This window comes from Aspergillus heteromorphus, assembly GCF_003184545.1.
Source record: "Aspergillus heteromorphus CBS 117.55 chromosome Unknown BO70scaffold_45, whole genome shotgun sequence".
NCBI classification, from domain to species: Eukaryota; Fungi; Ascomycota; class Eurotiomycetes; order Eurotiales; family Aspergillaceae; genus Aspergillus; species Aspergillus heteromorphus.
In genome coordinates this window covers 118,092-140,527 of record NW_020290450.1, presented here as the reverse complement: position 1 = coordinate 140,527, position 22,436 = coordinate 118,092, and the positions used below count along the sequence as shown (strand labels likewise).

The window sequence follows — 22,436 nt, the reverse complement described above, 5'->3', positions numbered from 1 at the left end:
AGTATTAATATCTCTAAAATTAATCTTAATTATAAGATAATCAAATTTACTATTTTTAATATTTATTTTTTATAAATAATTAATTCTAAAACATATTTGATATCTATTTTTATATTTTTAATTATAAAAATATATATAATAAAAAATCCAAGTCATTAATCGGAATTTTTAATTAATATATAATTATTAATAATACAAATTACATAATATCAATTAAATTATATAAAAAACTTTTATATAATAATTATAATTCATTATATAAAGTAAGTAAGTAGTATACTCTATTTACAAGCTTATATTATTATTTTATCCTAAGATATATATATTTTTTTAAAATTAAAACTAAGAATAATATATCTGATTATAGTATTATTTTTAAATCTCTAAATAATACTAGAGTTTTAATATATATATATATTCTATTGATATAAATTTCTTATTTATTAAAGTAATTAATAAGTTATTAATATATATAACTTTATTTTATTATACTTATATTAAAATCAGTCAACTAACTTACTTATATACTTTATTTAAAAATATTAATTTTTTAAATTAAAAAGATTATAATTTATATTTATTATATAAAATATAGTACAAGACTTTATTATTATTATTTATTTTATTCAATATAATATATTATACTTTTATAATAAATTAATATATTATTACATCTATTCTATGTATTTAAAAGATAGTATTAATAATTATTAACTTTGTAAATTATACTATATTATATAATAATATAATTATTTATAGATATGAATTAGGAGTTAGTATATTATAGATTATTATTAAATTATATAATAGTTAGATATTATCTGACAGATTTAATATTAATATAGTTAATATATTGAAAAAATTAATAAATAAAAGTTTTATTAAAATTGAATTAAAAAATTAGATTTTTAAGTCTTATATCTATTATATAAATATAATTAATTATTAAATTATTAAGAATGCTTTTAAATTTTATATTAATAAAAACAGATATTATATATAACTGATTTCATACCAATAATATATTTAAGTTTTCTTATTTAAAAGATACTTAGTAATTTTTATAATATAATGAAATAAAAAAAAAAGCTATTCTTAATTTTTCTAAGTTAAATAAATTTGTTAAATATAATCTATATTCTGTTTTTTATTAAACTAATATTATTAATATAGTCAAAGACTATGAGTATATTATAATGATTAATATTTATTAATTTTTCTGTTAATAATTACTAAAACAAGATTATTTAAATTATATAATTATTATTTTCTAGTAGGAATAAAAAGTCTTCTATATTATTATTATAAATTTTATTAACTCTGTTCTTTATATTTAATATTAGATAGACTTGAATTAAAAAAAGCTTTATAAATATTGCTGTATTTATATTAATCTTATTATTACTATATCTCAGAGTTTATAATTATATATTATATATTTTAATATTAAATTTAATTGATTTTAAGAAATATAGATTAAACTTTAAGTAATAAAGACTTTTATTAGTTTTATTTTAGTTTAATTATTTAATTTATATATTAACTTACTTGACTTATTTATTTTAAAAAATAAATTTTATATTATTTTCTTCCTTGATTTTCTGTATATCTTATATAATTTTAAAGTCTATTTTAATATAATTAAATAGCTTTACAATAAGACTTTTTTTTAAAAAAAAGATCTAGTATATTATAAGATTATAAGATATTAATTTTTAAAAATAGTCTCTCTAATTCAAAATATCTATAAACTAAATATATTAATTAAATATTATTTAAATCATTACAAAAAGAGTATAATGTTTCCAATAATTTATAAGATAAACTTTAAGTTATATTTAGTAATAATTATATTATATATTTTAATTTATTATTTGAATTTTATCTTAATATTAATACTAGTTATTATAAATATAAAATTATATATATATTAATATATCGAAATTATCTTTTAGAATTTATATATAGTTAATTATATACTTCAGTAGATACTTAATAATTATTGAGTATAATTATTAACTAATAAAACTTAAAATATTCTATCTTATATAAATAATTTAGAGGATATATTACTTAATATAAACTTTAATATTTTCTATAATAATATATAAAGATTATATATCTATTATTAAACTGATTATACAGAGGCTTTTTAATATAATTATTATTAAATATCTAAATCTATACTTTATTAGAGCAAGTTAATATATTTAATAATATATATTAAAAATAGTTTCTTAATTAGTATAATTAAATATTTTATTTAATATTTTAAATTACTTATTTTATTAATATATCTGATATATCGCCTCTATAAATATGTTAAATATTAATAAAAATAGTTCATCTAATAAAATAAATCTTACTAATTATTTATTTAATAATAATTTATAGTATTATTATATAATATTATTAGTTAAAATTTTCATTAATTTTAAGCTTTATATTCTTTCTAGATATTAGAATAATTCTTATATTATTTTATCATTAAATAAATTTATTTTAACAATATTAAACTCTCTAAGAATTAAGTATAGATCTTATATCTTTAAAAAAATAAATTTTTATATCTTACAAAATAATATAATTTCTGTTTTTTTTTAGTTAAAAATATAATCTTATTAAATAATAATCTTATATTCTAAATAATCTAGTTGAAGATCTTGTTTATATAATCTATAATAATTATAAATATTCAGAAATAGATAAAGCTATTACTGTTTTATATAAATTAGTTATATATTAAGATATTAAATATTTAGATTATTATATTTTTCAATATTCTACTTATCTTCAGAAAATAATTTAATAATATAAATCATATAAATTACTATATTTAATTATTCTTAAATATATTTTTCTAAATATTATTATTATAAATTTTATAGTGTTATTTCTAATTTTGATAATTAAGTCTAAATCTTATATTTAACTTCTTATTATTATTAATAAATGTATTAAATAAAGTAATATCTTTCGAGATTATTATAAGTAATTTTCTAATTATTAAAACTATAAATAAATTATTTACTTTTAGTCTTATAATTAAAGCATTTTTATGTAGTTTATATTAGACTAAGAAAGCTGTTTTCTAAATATATTCTAAAAAAATCTTTTCAATAAACTTAATATAAAATAATCATTTTTTATATATTGTTTCTAAATTAATAATTAATCAGAATAAATAATTAAGTTATTAAGCTTATAATATATTATTAGATAACTAAAGGTTGTTTATTAGTTAATTAGATCATTCTTTTTTCTAATATTATATTAATAATTAATAAATCTCGTATTATCATTACTAAGAAAATGTCCTAAAAATTATTATTTAATATTAACCTTTATTATTTATAGAATCCTATTTAGAGTATTAAGATATTATAATATTAATTAATTTAAATATTAAATCTTTAGTATTTAGCTTTATATAAATAAACCTTTTAAATTTACTGTTATTTATATAAAGTATTTCTAAAAGTATAATTATATTAAAATATCTTTTAATATTAATAAAAATATTTATTTATAATTATATTATAATTATAATTTGTTAATATCAGGCATAGATTTTAAAATTATAAAAAATAAATTAAATTCATAATATACTAATTTATTTTCTATTCTTAAATATATTAATTAACTGATATTTAAGTTAAAATGATTATATAAATGAAAAATATAAAATATTATATTAATCATCCAGCTTAAATTATTTTCTAATTATTATAAGTTTAATTTCTATAATTATATTTTATTTAAATTATTCTTAATTATTCATAAGCAAATAGTTATAGATATCTGAGTTTTAGTTAAAAATATTATTATTATTATTCTTAATCTTATGAATATATATTATAATAATCTTAAAACTAATATTCTTAGAGCAAATATTTAAGAATATAAACTCTTTTTTTATTAAAAATTATAAGATCTATTTTTCAAGTATTTAAAGTTTTTTAATATATTATAGTCTTTTTAATCTTTTAATTTATATTAAGAATATTATTAAGAAATATATATATCTTATCTAATATTATATAATTATGTTTTTATTATATATATCTTATTTATACTTATATGTTTATAATAGTACTTCTAAGAATAGATATATATTATATAAATTAGTAGTTATTCTGAATAGCCTAATTTAAGACTTTATTTATTAATATACTATTTTAAACTTGCTTGCTTGCTTTATTTACTTTGCTTGAATAAGATATCTGCTTTCTAAAAATCAGTGGTTTATAGTCTATTTCTGCTTTATTACTTTGTCTGCTTTAATTCCTTATTATTAGTATTTAATTGTTAATTCTATCAGATTGTTGCTTTGCTGTTTATTTCCTGCTTAATATTTAATAGTCTAGTCAATCAAGAAATCATCATCAAGAAATCTTATCAAACCAATAGTATTGCATCACTAGTATAGCTTTAATAGAATAAATAAAGTATGCCAGTAACAAAGCTATAGAATAAACACGGAGTATACTAGTAATAACAAAGCAGGCTAGTAACAACAAAGCAGGCTATATTAATATTAATATCAAGATAAAGATAAAGTAATGAATTACAATATATAATATAATTATTATTGAATATAATTTAAAAAAGTATCTTATAAATTGTTAAATAAATTATCTTTAAGTAATAATATCTTGTAATCTTTAATATATTAGATTTTTTTATAGAATAAAAAATCTTAAAATAAAGATATTCCATTATACTAAAATAAACTCCAAGATTATATAAAATATATAAAAAAGTAAGAAATAGAATACTGCTAATTTTATATTTTAAAATAATTAAATTAGAATAAAGCTAATAAACACTTTTATTAATTTAAACTTAATTTATATTTTTTAAAACTAGCTAAATATAATATCAAGATATATAATATATAATTATCAATTTTTAAATATAATAATAAGATTATTGATATAATTATAATAAAATTGGAGATACTTTTTTAATTTTATTTTTTTTCATATTAGACATTAAGGACAGAGTTAATAAAATCTATAATAATAATATAGTTGAATTGTTTAATAAGAAATAATAATTATATAATTTGAATAATCTTATTTTAATAGTTATTAATAAAGAAATTGATGAATATTAATTATTATAATATATAGATAGTTCTTTATTATATTAATAATATTATTCTAATAAGAATTAGAATATAAATTAAATTTAATAAATCAATGTATTTTATATAGATTAATAACTACTTATTTTTTTTATTTTATTATATTATTAAGATTAATAGATATTTTCAGGTAATAGAAACTAAATATATTATTAATATATAATTAATTATATATAATATTTTGTCTTATTAGTATAAAATATTAAGAATGTTATTAATAACTTAATAATTAATAGAGCTTATATAATAAATATAAAATTAAAGAAATTAAACTTTTTAATTATATTTAAAAAAAGTCTTTATTTATTCATTCTCTAATATATTAACTATACTAATTTTTAACCTATTAAATAAAATTTAAATATTATATAAAGCCTATCTTTTAATAAGAAAGTGATAAAAGTATAAAGAAATATATAAATAATAATAAAAAAGAAGTTTTACAGATAAGAAAAAACTATTTTATTTATATTAAAATATTCGCGAATCCTGTAAATTATTTATTATATGTAAATTAAATCAAGATTACTTTATAAAGTAATTTATATTAAGATATAACAAAATTTATATAGTCTTTATTTCAATTATCTTATTATTTAATAATAATATAGATCTATTTCTTTATTTAATAATTATAAAACTATTTCTAATTCTAATTTAGATAGCTTTACTTAATAGAAAGAATAATATTTATAATAAAATAATATATCAAGATAATTATAAAAGTTATAAGATTATTAATAATAAATATAGATCTTTTTATTAATTATAAAATATTATTTTTTTAATATTAGACTTTTAATTTCTTAAGAATTAGTTCTGTCTTATAAATATAGACTATCTTTATCTTTAATATATAAATCTATTGCATAATTATATTTGACAGTCGATTCCTTATCTACTCAACAGGCCTTCTATCCTGACAAGTAGATCCTATCACACTATCTTTGCTTTTATCATTTTTTAGTATTATAAAATATATAAAAAAAATTATTTTTATAAGAATATCTTTTAATAATTTAGAATTATATATTTTATTTCTAATTATAATGAAGATTATCTTGTTATATCTTAAGAAATTTAAAAAAATATATTAAATTATTCTTTTAGTATGTTTTCATAGTTTCGTTTTTCTATAAATTATTAGATATATAATTTAAATAGATTATTATAATCTATATTATTTTTTATTTTAAGTCTTAATATCCGCTATTAATACTTATTAAATAATAAATAATTAATTTGATAATTAACTTTATTAATTTCATATTCTTAAAGTAATCAGCTGCTGCTGCTAATAAGAATAGCTTTATTACTAATAATATAATTAATAAGAATAATTCTATTACTTTAAATAATAATGTTAAGAAGAAAAAATTATAACTTTTAAGAATAAAGTTTCTAAAAAATAATTAAAAATTAAATTATCTTAATCTAGATATAGCAGACGCCTATAACAGCTATTTAAAAAATTCTTAAAAAATTAATAGTCTGAAGAAATAAATATAAAAAAATATTAAATACTTTATTATAGAGAGAACAAATATAGATAAATATTTAATATAATATATTAAAGTCTTTCTTATTTTTAGTTCTAAATTTTAAAAAGAAATCATGAATATAAAATAGCTAGAAAAATTCTTATAAAATCAGATATTTATATATTTACATTATATAATAAAGTAGTTAATAACTAAATTTATAGATTTAAATAAATTAAAGTTATATAAAAAGATTTATTAAATTAATAAGCTTAAGAACTTAAAGATTTACTTTTTTTTAAAAAAAATAAATTATCTTTTTTATATATTAGATTTTTGATATTAAGACTAGTACTAATAGAAGAATTAACTAGTTTAAAATAAGATTAATAATTAAAAAAAATAATCAAAAAATAACTTTAATATCATCTTTAATCTAATTATAAAATAATTAGAGATATAGTATTAGAACTTAAAAATTCTTATATAAATTTAAATCATTAATTAATTTATAAGATTATAAGATAATTAATTTTCTTAAAATATTGGATTTAAATTATCTACTCTTAAGTCTAGTATTTTTATTAATATATAAAAGATAGTTATTATTTTATATATTAATATAATTCTTATTTTTGATTTTAAAGAAGTAAAATATTAAGAAGAATATAAAAATATTTTATTTTATAATAAATTTTAACTTAATTAAAAGATTTCTAGATATTAGATTTATCTAAAAAAAAATAAATTAGTTAAGATAAATTAAAAAATTTATATTAAAGAGATTTTAAAAAAATTTAGAATAATAAATTATAAGTTTATTAATATATTAATAAAGTTAAATATCTAGCTTGATACTAATAATTTATAATTAAATAAAAAAAATTATAAAATATTTAAAATAATAATTAAAAAATTAATATTTTTAATATATAAAATAAGATTAGATATTATACTTTTAATAAATTAATTATCTTAGTATTTAATTAATTTAAGCCAGATTTATTTATTTGCTATAAAATATATTACAGAATATTTTAAAATTATAAAGAGCTACACAATAATATTTTTTATTAAAAAAATAAAAAAACAGATTTATATTATATATATTAATTTAATATATATTAATATAAGAATAAAAAGATTAATTACTAAATACATAATAATAAGTAGTAACTTATTTATTTATTAAATTAATAAGAAATAAATTATTACTGCTTAAAGCTTTACTAAAATAGAATATATTATTATTATTAAAATAATTAAATAAATAATTTTATATAGATATTTCTTATATATAATTAAAAAAATACTGTATATTAAAATATTTTTATTATATTATATAAAAATAATCAGAGTTATTAAGATTATAGAAAATTTAATAAATTATTAATAAATAAAATTCATCTTTACCTAATATTATATTATTTATAATTATATTATAAATAAAAAGATTTGAGTTATTTATCTATTTATAAAAAATATAATAATAAATAAATTAATAAAAATAACTATATAAATTAGCTAGATATATTTTATTAAAAATTTAAGACTTATTTAAATAAGCAGAAGAATCAGTTTTAATATATTAATATATTTAAATTTTTTTAAATATTTAATATAGCTCTATTTTATACTTATTTTAATTATTTAAATTTAAAAGATTATTTATATATTAAATAAAGAAAAGTAATATAATATAATTAGATTTATAAATAAAATATTATTTTATCTTTAGCTGAGTAAGTATATATTTTAATAAATCTTTTAAAAGAATTTATTAATAATTATTTAATAAAAATTATTAAGTATTTAGAATATTAATATTATAATTTTAAAAAATATTTTTTTTTATTTTTTATTAGTAATCTATATCTGCGCCTTAGACTGTGTATAAGTAAAGCGTCCGGAAGCCTCTACATCCCTGAGGATCCACTTCACTATATACAGGCAGTTAACTACACACAAACAGATTAATTACACACAGGCAAGTTAACTACACGCAGGCAAGTTAACTACACACAGGCAAGTTAACTATACGCAGGCAGTTAACTACACACGGGCAGGTTAATTATATACAGACAGTTAACTACGCGCAGGCAGGTTAATTACATGCAGGCAGTTAACTATATATACAGACAGATTAACTTTGCGCAGATACACAGATAGCAGAACAGACAGGCAGGCGGGTAGACAGGCGGGCAGAATTATCAGTCATATAAATATAACTATCTCAATTAGTAGGCAGTAGATTTAAAATAGTGTGGCAGTAGCAACAGTGATGTGACTGTAGCAACAGCGGTGTGACTGTAGCCCGGAAGGTGTGGCTGTATCACCTCCCTTAAAACTTAATCAAAAGGATATTTTATGCTTTCATGTCCTTTGCTGCTTAAAGATATAGAATATTAAGCTTATTATGATTGAGTATGAGAGATATTCAATCTATCTAGATATTTCACATGACATGCTTTCTAGGTGTGTTGTGTGATACTGTACTGTATATTATAAGAAATTAGGGGTGGTGAATACACCATTAGACGCATTTTTTTAAATTTAATAACCTGTGAGGTCACAATACTAGTTACTGTAGCATGATGACTGATGTATATATTAATATTATCTGCTACTTCTTATTCACTTGCTTGCTTTCTTACTCTTCCACAATACCAGCTTAATAATTTTATTACAAGGATGTATGTGATCAATAAGTAAGTTGTTAAAATCATTGAGATTTTCACGCTATAGCTCACATAATTACAGCAGAGTGTACCATCTGGACACACAGCTCCATAAATTAGAGCAGCGGATCAAAAATAACATCCACTTAGAGCCATCTGACCTCCACAAAGGTTCAGACCAAGTATCATGCCTAATGAAAAACATATCAATATTGGAAAACATTATCGACTTATTATCTACGACATCTAAGTCTCGACCACTGCTGCGTGCAGACCAACTCGCAAGGATAATCTCCGAATATCCCCATAACCTGCATAATGTTAAACAGGCATCCTCGGATGTATATGTTCCGATGACGGCTATGGTAGATTATTCCTGGATGGTGGCTGCTAAAGCGGCGATCCAGACATTTGGTATTATCCTAAATTCTTTTTCAGAAGATGCGCTTGCCCTGAACGACGAAATAATCTACTGGGACAGCGTTTTAGAGTCCGACTGGTACCTGGGGTGGTACGCATTACAGACATCTCCAGGCTTCCTTTGGAAACGACTTGGATACTCTTTCTCTGGCCAGCATAATGCTGACTCCGACGATAAACCCCTAGTGCCCATTTCACATAGATGGGCGCAATTCTACAAATCTGTCCGCGAGTGTATTGTCTCACAAAGAATGTTTTCTTTGCGAAAAAGAATACCGTCACCTACCTCATTGGCAAAGAGAGAAGTCCGGCGGAGCAGAAAGTCACTGACAGTGGTGAAAGACATTTACGCGAGCGGTATTGGACTTCTCATGAGAAAGTGTTTCATGTTTGAAAGTGACAGTGATTCCACGGGCGACAATGACTTGATAACTTCCAATAAAGAATGGCAAGATGTGATCATCGAGAGTGTGATCTTGATGAAATCGGTTCTAGAACGTGGAGTCAATGGCATAGTCGTCAGTGACGTCCAAAATGATACCGTGGCGGCGATTGAAACGGAAGCTTCGAAAATGCGGATGCATTACTGCAATATTCCATCCTCACAACAACCAAAAGTTGTCATCCAACATCTCGGCCACATACTCGAAGAACTTCTTCCATGCTCTGCCACAGCTTCTACGTCTGTCATTCGCGACTTTGGACGTCCCGGGGTCTTTGTCCGTTACTGGTTGCCAATATCATTGGCCGTTTTTTCAACGAGCACATTGTTAGAGCTGTTAACAAACCGACGCCATGAAATTCTGAGATGGATAACCGACATTGGTTCAACCACCATCGAGTTCTGGAACAACTGGGTCGTAGACCCATTTCGAAAGCTTATTGGGACCATAAGGCATGATGAAGAAAGTGAGATTGCGCTGATGAGTAGGAACAGCCTAGAAGCCGATCGGGCTAGTTTGGAAAGAATGGTCATGGATTTTGTCCTCGACCGTTGCGAACCAGTCAAAGAGGAATTTGGCCCCGTGAATACTCACACAATCACAGCCAAAGTAAGAGAAGGTGACTTGACACCTGTTTTGAAAGCATATGAGAAAGACCTACGCAATCCATTTGTTGGCACCGTACGAGGTGATTTGGTGCGAGCCCTCTTGATACAGATTCAGAAGACCAAGGTAGATGTCGAGATTGCAATCGGGGGTATCGACGCGTTACTGAAAAGTCAAGAACTTGTATTCGGGTAAGAAGTACTTTCACGGATGTCGACAAGATAAACATTAATATTTTTTTAGGTTTGTTGGCTTGACCCCAGGTATAATGGTATCATATACAACATTCTGTTGGCTTCACGGCATCCTAGGAAACAGGAAGGGTCTGAGCATGGGTAGGCGGCAGGATGAACTGAGGCATGCTCTTCGGTGAGTTTGGGTTTCCAGTTGGGAGTCGAATCGTCCCAGTCATGACTAATGAATTTAATAGAACCATCCACCGGACCCTGGTATTATCACCCCAAGCCACAGGTGTTCTCACCTTCAAAGCGTACGGTCTCTTGATATGCAACGCGGAAATATTACTGTACAAGGCGCAAGCCATACTAAGCGGCACAGATATGCATCTGTTTCAAGAAGATATTCGTGACTTGATTCAGGGAAACAGGATCGATCAACAGGTAAAAATTGTTGAAAGAATGAGCTGGATGTACTCAAGATGGATTTGAAAAACCTGTATGCCCCGGATGTCTAAGATACAACAACTATCTACCTCAATAAGAAATAGGCCCAACCGGCCGGTCATCATATGCCAGATAAGATTGTGGTTTCTGAACAAGTCTATTGACCCGTGAAGTATCTATAAATAGTAGAAATATATAATAAATAATCAATATAGTAAAGTAATGAATTTAAAAGCTATAATTTAATTCTATATTATTTTCTAAAGAAATTAAAATAGTAATATTAGACAGACTTCAGAAATTAATTTCATATATAATTAATTATATCAAATTTATTAATTAGTTATATAAATGTAATTTTTCCATTATTTCCATAAAAAGATTCCAAATAATCAATCTGATATAATAATAAAACTTTTATTATATAAAGAAAATTAATTAATAATTAGGTAATATGCCATATTTAGTGTTATATAAATTAATAGTTTTTGAAATAATTAATATTAATTAATAACAAGAAATATACTACGCTTTTTATTATATAAAATTAAAATATAAAATACTGAATTGAAAAATATAAACAGTCTTAATTATCTAAACTTTTCAGTGCAATAAAAATAATTAATAACTAGATATAATAATCTAAGACTATAAAATAGTCATAAGAATATGAATTATTATTTTTAATTATTTTAGTTATTAAATAAAAAAAATTATAATATATCTTCAAAAACAAAACCTTGTTTTACTCAATAAATATATATGGTTTCTTTAAAAAGAGATAATTAATAGGAAAAACTAAATATTGATTATATTAAATAATATTGCATAAGCTATTGTACCAGTTAATTATATGATTAATTAAATAATAATAAAGCTTATATTGTTGGCATTTGGCTGCTCCGGGATCATGTTACTGTATCTCTACTTAATCGCCGCGATTCCTGATTTCTTTTATCTGAATTAATCTATTCATTTCTATTACTTTGTATAACTGTTTTTCTGTCAAATTATAAATCTAAAACTTATTATTTAGAGTTATTTGATAATAAATTAATAATCTCTTTATTATTATTTTTATTAAATACTTGAAATATATTATTCAGTACATCTTTAAATTTTTTATAATATTATTATATCTACTATATTAGATTAGTATATTTTTTAGAATATAATTATAATAATTAATCAGCAGCACTATCAGTACTATTAATATTATTATTAAACTTATTATCTAGATAATTTAATTTATTAAATAAATTCAATCTTATATTCTTAATATAATTAAAATAAATACAATTAATAATATTAATTTATCTTTGTTTTTTTTTTGATTAATTAAATATACTAAGAAGAGTATTGTATAAAGGATATAAGAGAGAAAAGGATTAATAGATTTAACTAGCTAGAGACAACAGTCTATTTAAGATATTAATAATATATTAAGTTATATAGTTAATAATATAATATTATATAATATAGTCTAATATTCTTCTAACTTAAAATTCTATAAATAATATAAAGAAATAAAATTACTTTTAATATTATTTTTATATATAAATTCTTATTTCTAATATTTTTAGAAAATAAATAAATATTATAAATAAAAATAATTTAATTAATTTATCTACTATCTATTTTTTAATTAAAATATAAATAAAATTAATATTTTTAATAATAATAATCTATCTAATAAAGTAATATTTAAGATATATATACTTAATATAGATATAATATTTTAAATTATATTATAATATAATAATATTTTAATTATTAGTCTAAATAATAACTAAATAAAATATTATAATTTATATAATATTATTTTATTAAAAATAAAATTTATTAAATAAAATTAAATCTAGAATATTTTCTAAATAATTAATATCTGAATAATATACTTAATTTTAATAAAAAAATATAATAATAAATTATTTTGTAAAGTATTATAAAATAGACTTTCTAATAAAAATAAGAATATAATTATTTATTAAAATTAATTTATTAATATAAGAGTTTATTTTATTAATATTAAAATAAATAAAAGATCAGAACTATTAAAAATAAAATAAATAATAAAATTAAATAATCTCTTTAAATAAAAATGGATTGAAATAATAATAATAAAATAAATAATAAAAAGATTAATAATATAATATATAATTTTTTTATTATATAAATTATATTAATATATATTTTAATAATTAATTAAATTAAATTTTCAAATTATTTTTAATATATTTAAATTTTATTAATTATAGCAAGACCTTTAAAGTTTATAAAAACTAGAATTATCTTAAGATTATATAAAATTAGAGAAGACTTATAATTCTTAAGACTAAATCATTTTATTTAATTATTATTTGTAATTCTTAATTATAAGATAAGCTTTATAGATATTATTAGACTTAATCTATTAAATTTAATATATTAATAAAAATCTTATATTCTGCTTTCTATAAATAATATAAAAGATTTCTAGATAAAAATACTGTTTATTTCTATGATATATTATTTTATATTATTTTATTAATTTTGTATAAAATATAGTATCTAGCTATAAGAATAAGATATATTCGTTATTAAATAGATTTAATAAAATAATAATATTAGATAGCAGTTTATTTAAAGTTTTAATATTAAGAATATTAATTATTTAAATAAGATATTTATAATATATAACTATTTAAGCAAATTAATAAAGCTAATATCTTTATATAAATTAGAATTTATTTATAAAATTATAATATATAATTAGACATATTTAAAATATTTTAAACTGAATTTTTTAATTTATATTAATTATCTAAGATATTAATTTAAAATCTTGATCTGAGAACTAGACTGCTTATATAATAAAATAAAAGAATATTTAATAAATTAACTTTATTATTATTATTAATTAATAATCTTTTAATTACTGATATTAATACTAGAGAGGATAATTTAGATTAAAATTCTAGTATAAGATCTAGTACTAAATTCATTATATATATATTAATAAAAAGATCTGAGATTATAATCAAAAATATTATTTTATACTCTCTAAGTTATAAAAAATTATTAATAATAAATTAATTAAATTTAATCTATACTTTTATAATTCAAAATAAAATAAATAAATTAGCTAGTCTAAATTTATTAATTTTTTAATAAATTTAGATTAGCTATTTTATATAAATAAGAATTTAAATAAAATATAATAGTATTTTTTAGTATTTTAATTATTAATTAAAAATTTAATAGAAGTATTATTTAATTTATATTAAATATTTAAAAATAACAGAATAAAAATAGACTTTTTATAAAAAATAATATCTCTAATTATAATAATCTTTTTCAGTATTAAATTATAAATCTTATATAAATTCTTATTATAATTAATAAATTAATCCTAATTTATTCTAGAATCTAGATTATTACAGATCTTCTTAGATATAAGACTTTAGTATTAATAATTAAGAGTTTTTTATTATAAAATATTAGATTAAATATTATATAAAGTTTTATAAGAAGTTATATTAATAATATTATAAATTAATTTATTTTTAATATATTTAATTATCTATATAATATAATCTTACAGAAATCTGAATAATTAATTCTTGATTATTATTAAGATAATTAGCTTAAATCTTAATTAAATAATAATTCTTAATTTTAATTATTTTATTAAGAATAGATTAATAATATAAAATAATATTTCAAATGATATTTTTAAATTTATAATAATTCTTCAAAGAACTGTACTCTGAAATATTATTTATATAAAAATATTTATATAAGTGTTTATTACAAAACTCCAGTAGTATTAAATAATATAATTAATAAAAATAATAAAGATTTTTATAAAAATTAGTTTATAGATATCTATATAAGTATAATTTTCTAATTTAAACTTAATATTTTATATCTTCTTATTAATAAATAAAGTAAAATCTTTATTTTAAAAAATAATTTATATAATTTCTGGAATATTTTTCTTTAATATTTATATATTAATTATATACTTTATTAAATTATAAAACTTATATTTAAAGATATAAACAATCTAATAATAAACTAGATAAATTGAGATTAATTTTAAATTCAAAAGAATTATAGCAGTAGTAATAGAGAATAAAGATTTAATAATTTTTTTTAAACTTATATAAGATAATTCACTTACTTTAAGATATTTAACTAATCTGAACTAGTATTAGTAATAATAAAATAATAATAATAGTTTATCTGAGTATAATTATAATTCTTACAGTTATTAATAATAATAATATTAATAAATATTATTGAGCTGTTTAATTTAAACTTTGTTTTAAGATTCACTCTAATAAGCTAATAAATCAAAAAAAGATTATAAATTAAGATTAAAATATACTAGATATTAATAAATCTTAAAACAATTAAGTTAAATTAAATAATTTATTTAAATTAAAAAATTATGAATAATATTATTATATTCTTAAATAGAGAATATTAAATTTAAAATTATATAGATTAATATAATATATATATAATAATTAACAAAACTTGCTTTTAAAAATATTATATAATGTACTAATTTTAAGTTAATTATTTAAAGATTTAAATTTTTTATAAATTTTGTAAACTGCTTTATAATATTATAAAAACAATCTATTTTATTAATAATACTATTAATAGTAACAAAAGTCTTTATAAAAAAATTTATATTTATATTTATATTATTAAAGATCTTAATAATATTAATATTTATATTAATATTTAGATTATTATAATCTGTACTTAAGATATTTATTAAAATTTATTTAATAAAGATATCTGTGGCCAATTCTGAAATGTTATTCATAATTATATTAAATAAAAAACTATCTTATTTTTAGTTATAAATATAATGTTTATTATAATCTAATTTATTATTTTTATTTTTATTTTTATTTTTAATATCTATTTTATAATAATAGTTACTTAAGAAATTATTATTATAAGATTAATTATAATTATATTATATAAAATTATAATTTATAGATTCAGACATTTAAATGATCTTAATAAATCAAAAATTAGAATTATTATAGTCTTTATTATGATTTCTATTATAATTATAATTAATTAAATTTCAAGCTATATAATATAATAATTATATCATTAATAAAATAAATTAATAATATCTTTTAATTATATTTAGAGATAATAGATTCTTAATAAATATTATATAAATTAATTTTTAAAAAAATATTTTAATTAAGATTAGAAATTATTATACTATTAATTATTTTAGAAAATAATTTAAAAATATATAAATTTAATTTAATTAAATAACTCACCTATCTTATATAGAGAATTAATTGTTTTAGTTTATGTTTTTAAAAATAGAAAGGATTTTAATATTAGTAAATATTTTATATTAATTATTTTTTTAAAATTTAGACAGAATATTAATATTTTTTAATATATTATAAATCTTCTTAATCTTCTTATATATATCAACAGTAACTTGTATTTTTAAAATAAAAAAAATATTAGAATTAATAAATTATTAGAGTATATTTATTTCAAAATAAATTAATTTAATTTTATTTATTTAGATTTTTTATATAATTATTCCTAAGTTTTTGAATATATTATATATATATATATATATATATTAATTTTATTATAAATCTATACTAATATAACAGCAGCTTTAATAATATTATTTAACTCTGTTAAATATTTATAAACAAAAGTAATTATAATAATATAATATTAAAACCTTTCAAAATAAGATTTATTTTTAAAAATATTTTAATAATATTAATTCTTGATATTTAGTATTTATATTAATAATTCTTTTTATTTAAAACAGTTCTGATTATAATATAAGTTAAGAAAGATTTTAATTATTTTAAGATTAAACTTAGTAAGGTTGTTATTAAATATACTAAAAATAATTTCTAAAAATTAATAATTACTCAGAGGTTATATAATTAAAAAAAAACTAAAAAGTTATCTACTAAGAAAACAAGAATATACTATTAAAATAAATAATTCTAAGTTAATAAAATAAGATAAATTAGTAATAAAATTATAATATTATAAAATATAACAGTTAAGTAATATATATATATATATATATATATATAAAAAAACTTATATTTAAGTAATTATAATTATAAAAAGAAGATCTAAAACAATAAAAAATATTAAAAATAATATTAAAATTAATTAGATATTAAATGAGAGTAGAATATCTAGTAAAGCTTGATAAGATTAAATCTAAGATCAAATAAAAAAGCTTATAATTTATAAAGAATATAAGAAAAGAGAAGATTAATAAATTTAACTTGTTAGAAATAATTATTTACTTAAGATATTAGCAGAATGTTAAATTATATAACTAATAATATAATGTTATATAATATAATTTAATAAGTATATTCTTAATTAATTGTTTTTAATTCTAATTAATAATCTTTAAACTGTTTTTAATAATATTATTATATATAAAAATTAAATCTAAGAAATCCAATAAAGATATATGATTTTTAATTTTAAATACTTTAATAATTTTAATATATTATAATTTATAAGAGACCCTGAATATTATTATTAATATTAGGATCAATTTAAATAGATAATTATAGAATTATCAAGTTAAATATTAAATAATTTATAAAAATAATTATAAAATCCTGATTTTTTTATTAAATATATTAATAATAAATAGACTATTATATATAATATTATTAATAATAACAAACAATTTTGAAAAATAAATATAATATAAGACTGCAAGCTAGGAGAGGTATTATTACTAAGCCAAAAGACTAATATTATCTATAGTTATCTGCAGATCTCTAGAATCTTATATATATATTTAGATATATTTAAAAAAAGATAGACTGTATTTTTATAAGAATATATCTTATAAATATTATTTTTTATAATTATTCTTTTTTTAAATCTTTTAATTTATATAACAGCTTTTTAATTAATTATAGACTTTTTAATTTTAAACTAGATTTTTTAATTAATTATAAATATACTATTCAGAGATTATTATCTTATTATATTATATTATATATAATAAAGCCCTGGGCTAATTTTCTTAGACTAGTATAATTATATATAGGCAGATTATTAAAAGAATTATATAACTGGACTAGTTCTACTAAAATTAGTCCTCAGCCAAAGAGTATAAACTTTGGTTTGTTGAAGCCCACTGCGGGAATCGAAGTTTGCACTGTTTGGCAGAATTATTAAGTTAAATATTAAATAATCTATAAAAATAATTATAAAATTCTGATTTTTTTATTAAATATAGTAATAATAAATAGACTATTTTATATAATAATATTATTTCATATTTAAAAAATAAGATAATATCAAGAAACTGTATTCAATAATCATTAAATTATTTTTATATTATAATAATTAGAAAGATAATTATTATAGCTTTTCTTGTTTTTATATACTTAACTATTTTAATTAACACTTTAATAAAGTTCTTTAAAGTTAAGTTATTTAATATAAAGGAGAAGAAGTACAATATAAATATAAAATAAATATTAAAGAATTATTAATAAAGATAATCTTTAAAAAATATAATAAATTTTGAATATTTATAATATTAATTTAAATATTTTAATAATTATATTAATAAAGAATATATATACTGAAGAATTATTATAAATTATAAATTATATTTTTATTTATATTTAATTTTAAAACTATAAAATACTAATTAAATATTAAAAGATAATATTTAAGAATACAAATCTAAGAATAATAAATTAAATATTATATCAGAAAAGATTTTTTAATTTTTAAAGTTATATCTAAATAATTAGATGTCTCAAAAATAGTAGTTAATAATAATATTTTTAATTATTTAATTTAATATATAATACTAGATTTAAAAAATAAGAAACTTGTAAAAAGTATATAATTATAAAGTATCTATTTTTTTCAATATTATTATTTCTATTTGCTCTTAATTTAAAAATATCTGATGGCAAGAGGAAGATGAGCAGCAGACCAGGGACAGTGAGGCACATCAGAAACCCATATTCACCACAAATAAGTAACATGACTAACAAGAGAAATCAATTAAAATAATCTTAAATCTATATTATGTAGAATAATTCATAAGAGTGACATATTAGATATCATCCATAGCCAGTGAGCCACTGAGCCCCGTGCCACGCCACTGATCATGTTCTCAATCAGCCTTGGTTCATTGACTCAATTAAGAGCCAAGTTAATAATAGGCTGTGAAAATTAGAAAACTGCACTTCACTGAGCTTTCTTGGTCTCCCTCATAGCCTTGTTCTCCCTTCTCCGTTTAATGGCATCAGGAGAATATTCAGTATCCAAGACGTAATCCCACCATCTGAAGCTGCTTGAATAGTTTCCCACAAATTTCTCATGATGGAGATCATGGTGGTCAGCGCCAGCCCAAAATGGAAGGAAATGATGTAAGCTCCAGGGAAATTCATAGCCACTGTGCGCATCAATAGCCTGGAAGAGCCGTAGAACAATCCAAACATACATTGTAAATATATGCAGATCCCCCGTAACTGCACACCAGAGAATCGGACATCCCACAGTCCCAAAGCCAAGAATCATAACTTCAATGGGAGAAGCATACTCAGCAGCCATGCCGAATGGTGCGGAATATTGGTGATGAATTTTGTGGATAGCTCTGTAGAGAGGACCCCAGTGAAGAGCACGGTGGGAGAAGTAATGCCATGTGTCCTCCAGAACAAAGAATATCGCAATCTGATAAGCCATGGTATACAAAGAAGGGAAAGGAACCGAGGTTGACAGTCCAAAGAATTGAGCCATCGGGTGGAATAGCCTAAAATTATTAGCAAGACAATCAACAGTATATAATGGGCACAGCCAATCTCACCAAATTTGCGGCAATTCGACAGTGAAATGACTGAGAAGCACGAACTTGGCGCAATCCCATTGTTCTTTCAAGGATGGGATTTTATTCTGGATTCAAGTTAGGCTAGCCACAGGAAGATTGGTGGGTGTTTATACTCACGGTTTGGATTTTGTAATTGTTCAGTAAGCCCAGACTGTCTATGAAAATCCAAGGAAGAGAACGACCGAAGTAAACAATTTCATGCATTACAAATGACATGATGCCAGTCGCGAGGACATCATTCTGCATCCAGGCATACCACGCTGTCCACAGCCTTTCAATCACATTGAGGTGGGTGTTGTATTTGGAGATTTCTTCAAATTGTCCCCAGTAGGTTCCCGGTCCTGTCAATAGTGTAGAGTTCCTATTGCATCTTAGAATTCATGTACAAAGATGAGAAGGTGGAACTTACATTCTTCTGAAATTGTAAGTTTAGCGATTGCTTTCCCCCTTTCTCTTCAGCTTCCCCTATAGTAATGTCTGGTTGCAACGATTTTAATAAGAGCAAGACAGCTTTGACAAATGCAAGTAGTAATTGAAATGCAATTTACACGAAGCAGATGTAGAAAGCATGAATAAAAATATTTCAAGTGTCAAATGTTGATTGACTGATGGAACTCGACAGAGAGTATTTCAGGAACACTGGTGGAAGAACTGCGTGACCAGGAATCCGCTCCGATGTGGCGAGCGAGACCCCCTGGTCTTGATTTCTGGCACCACTGGCTAGCCGACTGGGACCGATATTAGCCCGGTCCACTTGCTTCCCACGTAATCATTGGCCAGTAATGATTGTCTGATTATAATTATTCCGACCCCTAGCAGATTCCAGATAAGGAAGTACTTTGTAAAACAGAGTAGTTCCAAAGTATTACTATGCACATGCTCTACATAAGCCTACTCATTCTCTACTTTGTACAAAGCATGTACATAACACAAGTTTTCTAAGAGCCGTGCGCCTATATACAAAGTGCCTCATCTTGCTCTTAAGAAGGCGACACCAAACCCCCCTTGCTACAGCCAACCACTTTGAAATCGCCGCTTGATAATTTAGGTGGTCTTGATTATATAGCTTATAATTCTGCCCCCGCCTGCCTGCCCGACCGCCTGCCTGCCCACGCGCGTACATAATCTACATGCGCGTACTCTATAGTTTGATGTGGTATAATTGGTTGCCTGGCTTTGATAGCCAGAACAATAATTATTCCAGCTGCTCAGCATGCAACTGTTGAGGGCCCGCTCTACTAATTAACTTAGTAGTCATTATCTAACTTATTATAAATTATCTTCTTCGTCTTCAATATATAGCTAGTTTTTCTGAATAAAACTGATTTATATTATTCTTTGTATTGTTTTATTTAATTAGGGCTATACTGAAGTAGATCCTCATGGGTGTAGAGGCTTCCGGATACCTTACTTGTATACAGCCTAAGACACAGATACAGATTACTATTAAAAGATAGAAGAAGTATTTCTTAAAATTATAATATTAATATTCTTAGTATTTAATAATTTTTATTTAATAATTATTAATAAACTTTTTTAAAAAATTTGCTAGAATATATACTTATTTAATTAAAATTAAAATAATTATATTCTATTTTTAATAAGCTGAAGATAAAATAATCTTTTATTTATTAATCTAGTTATATTATATTATTTTTTTTATTTAATATAAAATTAATCTTCTATATTAAAATAATTGAAATAAGTAGAAATTAAAGTTATATTAAATATCTAAAAATTTTTAAATATATTAATATATTAAAACTGATTTTTTTGTTTATTTAAATAAATTCTAAATTTTTAATAAAATATATCTAATTAATTTATATAATTATTTTAATTAATTTATCTGCTATTATATTTTCTATAAATAAATAAATAATCTAAATCTTTTTATTTATAATATAATTATAAATAATATAATATTAGATAGAGATATATTTTATTTATTAATAATTTATTAAATTTTTTATAATTTTAATAGCTTTCTGATTATTTTAATATATAATATTATTTTAATTATATATAAGAAATATTTATATTAGATTATTTACTTAATTACTTTAATAATACTAATATACTATATTTCAATAGAGCTCTAAATAATAATAACTTATTTCTTATTAATCTAGTAGATAAATAAATT

General features: G+C 19.4%; 2 protein-coding genes across 2 annotated transcripts; one reads left to right on the top strand and one right to left on the bottom strand.

The window, feature by feature from the left end:
* The first annotated feature begins 9,279 nt into the window (after positions 1-9,279).
* BO70DRAFT_173995 (NCA2 family protein) lies at positions 9,280-11,572 on the top strand. Its single transcript, XM_025538387.1, has 4 exons — positions 9,280-9,338; positions 9,394-10,968; positions 11,021-11,146; positions 11,208-11,572. Exons 1-4 carry the CDS (start codon positions 9,322-9,324, stop codon positions 11,443-11,445), a joined length of 1,956 nt encoding a protein of 651 aa, XP_025394780.1. The 5' UTR covers positions 9,280-9,321; the 3' UTR covers positions 11,446-11,572.
* A 6,730-nt stretch (positions 11,573-18,302) lies between these two features.
* Positions 18,303-20,977, bottom strand: BO70DRAFT_390664 (sterol desaturase family protein; the record flags this gene model as incomplete). The annotated part of the gene is made up of 5 exons (XM_025546173.1): positions 20,408-20,977; positions 20,270-20,355; positions 19,655-20,215; positions 18,559-18,598; positions 18,303-18,338 (listed from the first exon to the last, which is right to left on the bottom strand). The coding sequence occupies exons 1-5, from the start codon at positions 20,534-20,536 to the stop codon at positions 18,303-18,305; spliced, it is 852 nt and encodes a 283-aa protein (XP_025394779.1). The 5' UTR covers positions 20,537-20,977.
* Between the last annotated feature and the right edge of the window lie 1,459 nt (positions 20,978-22,436).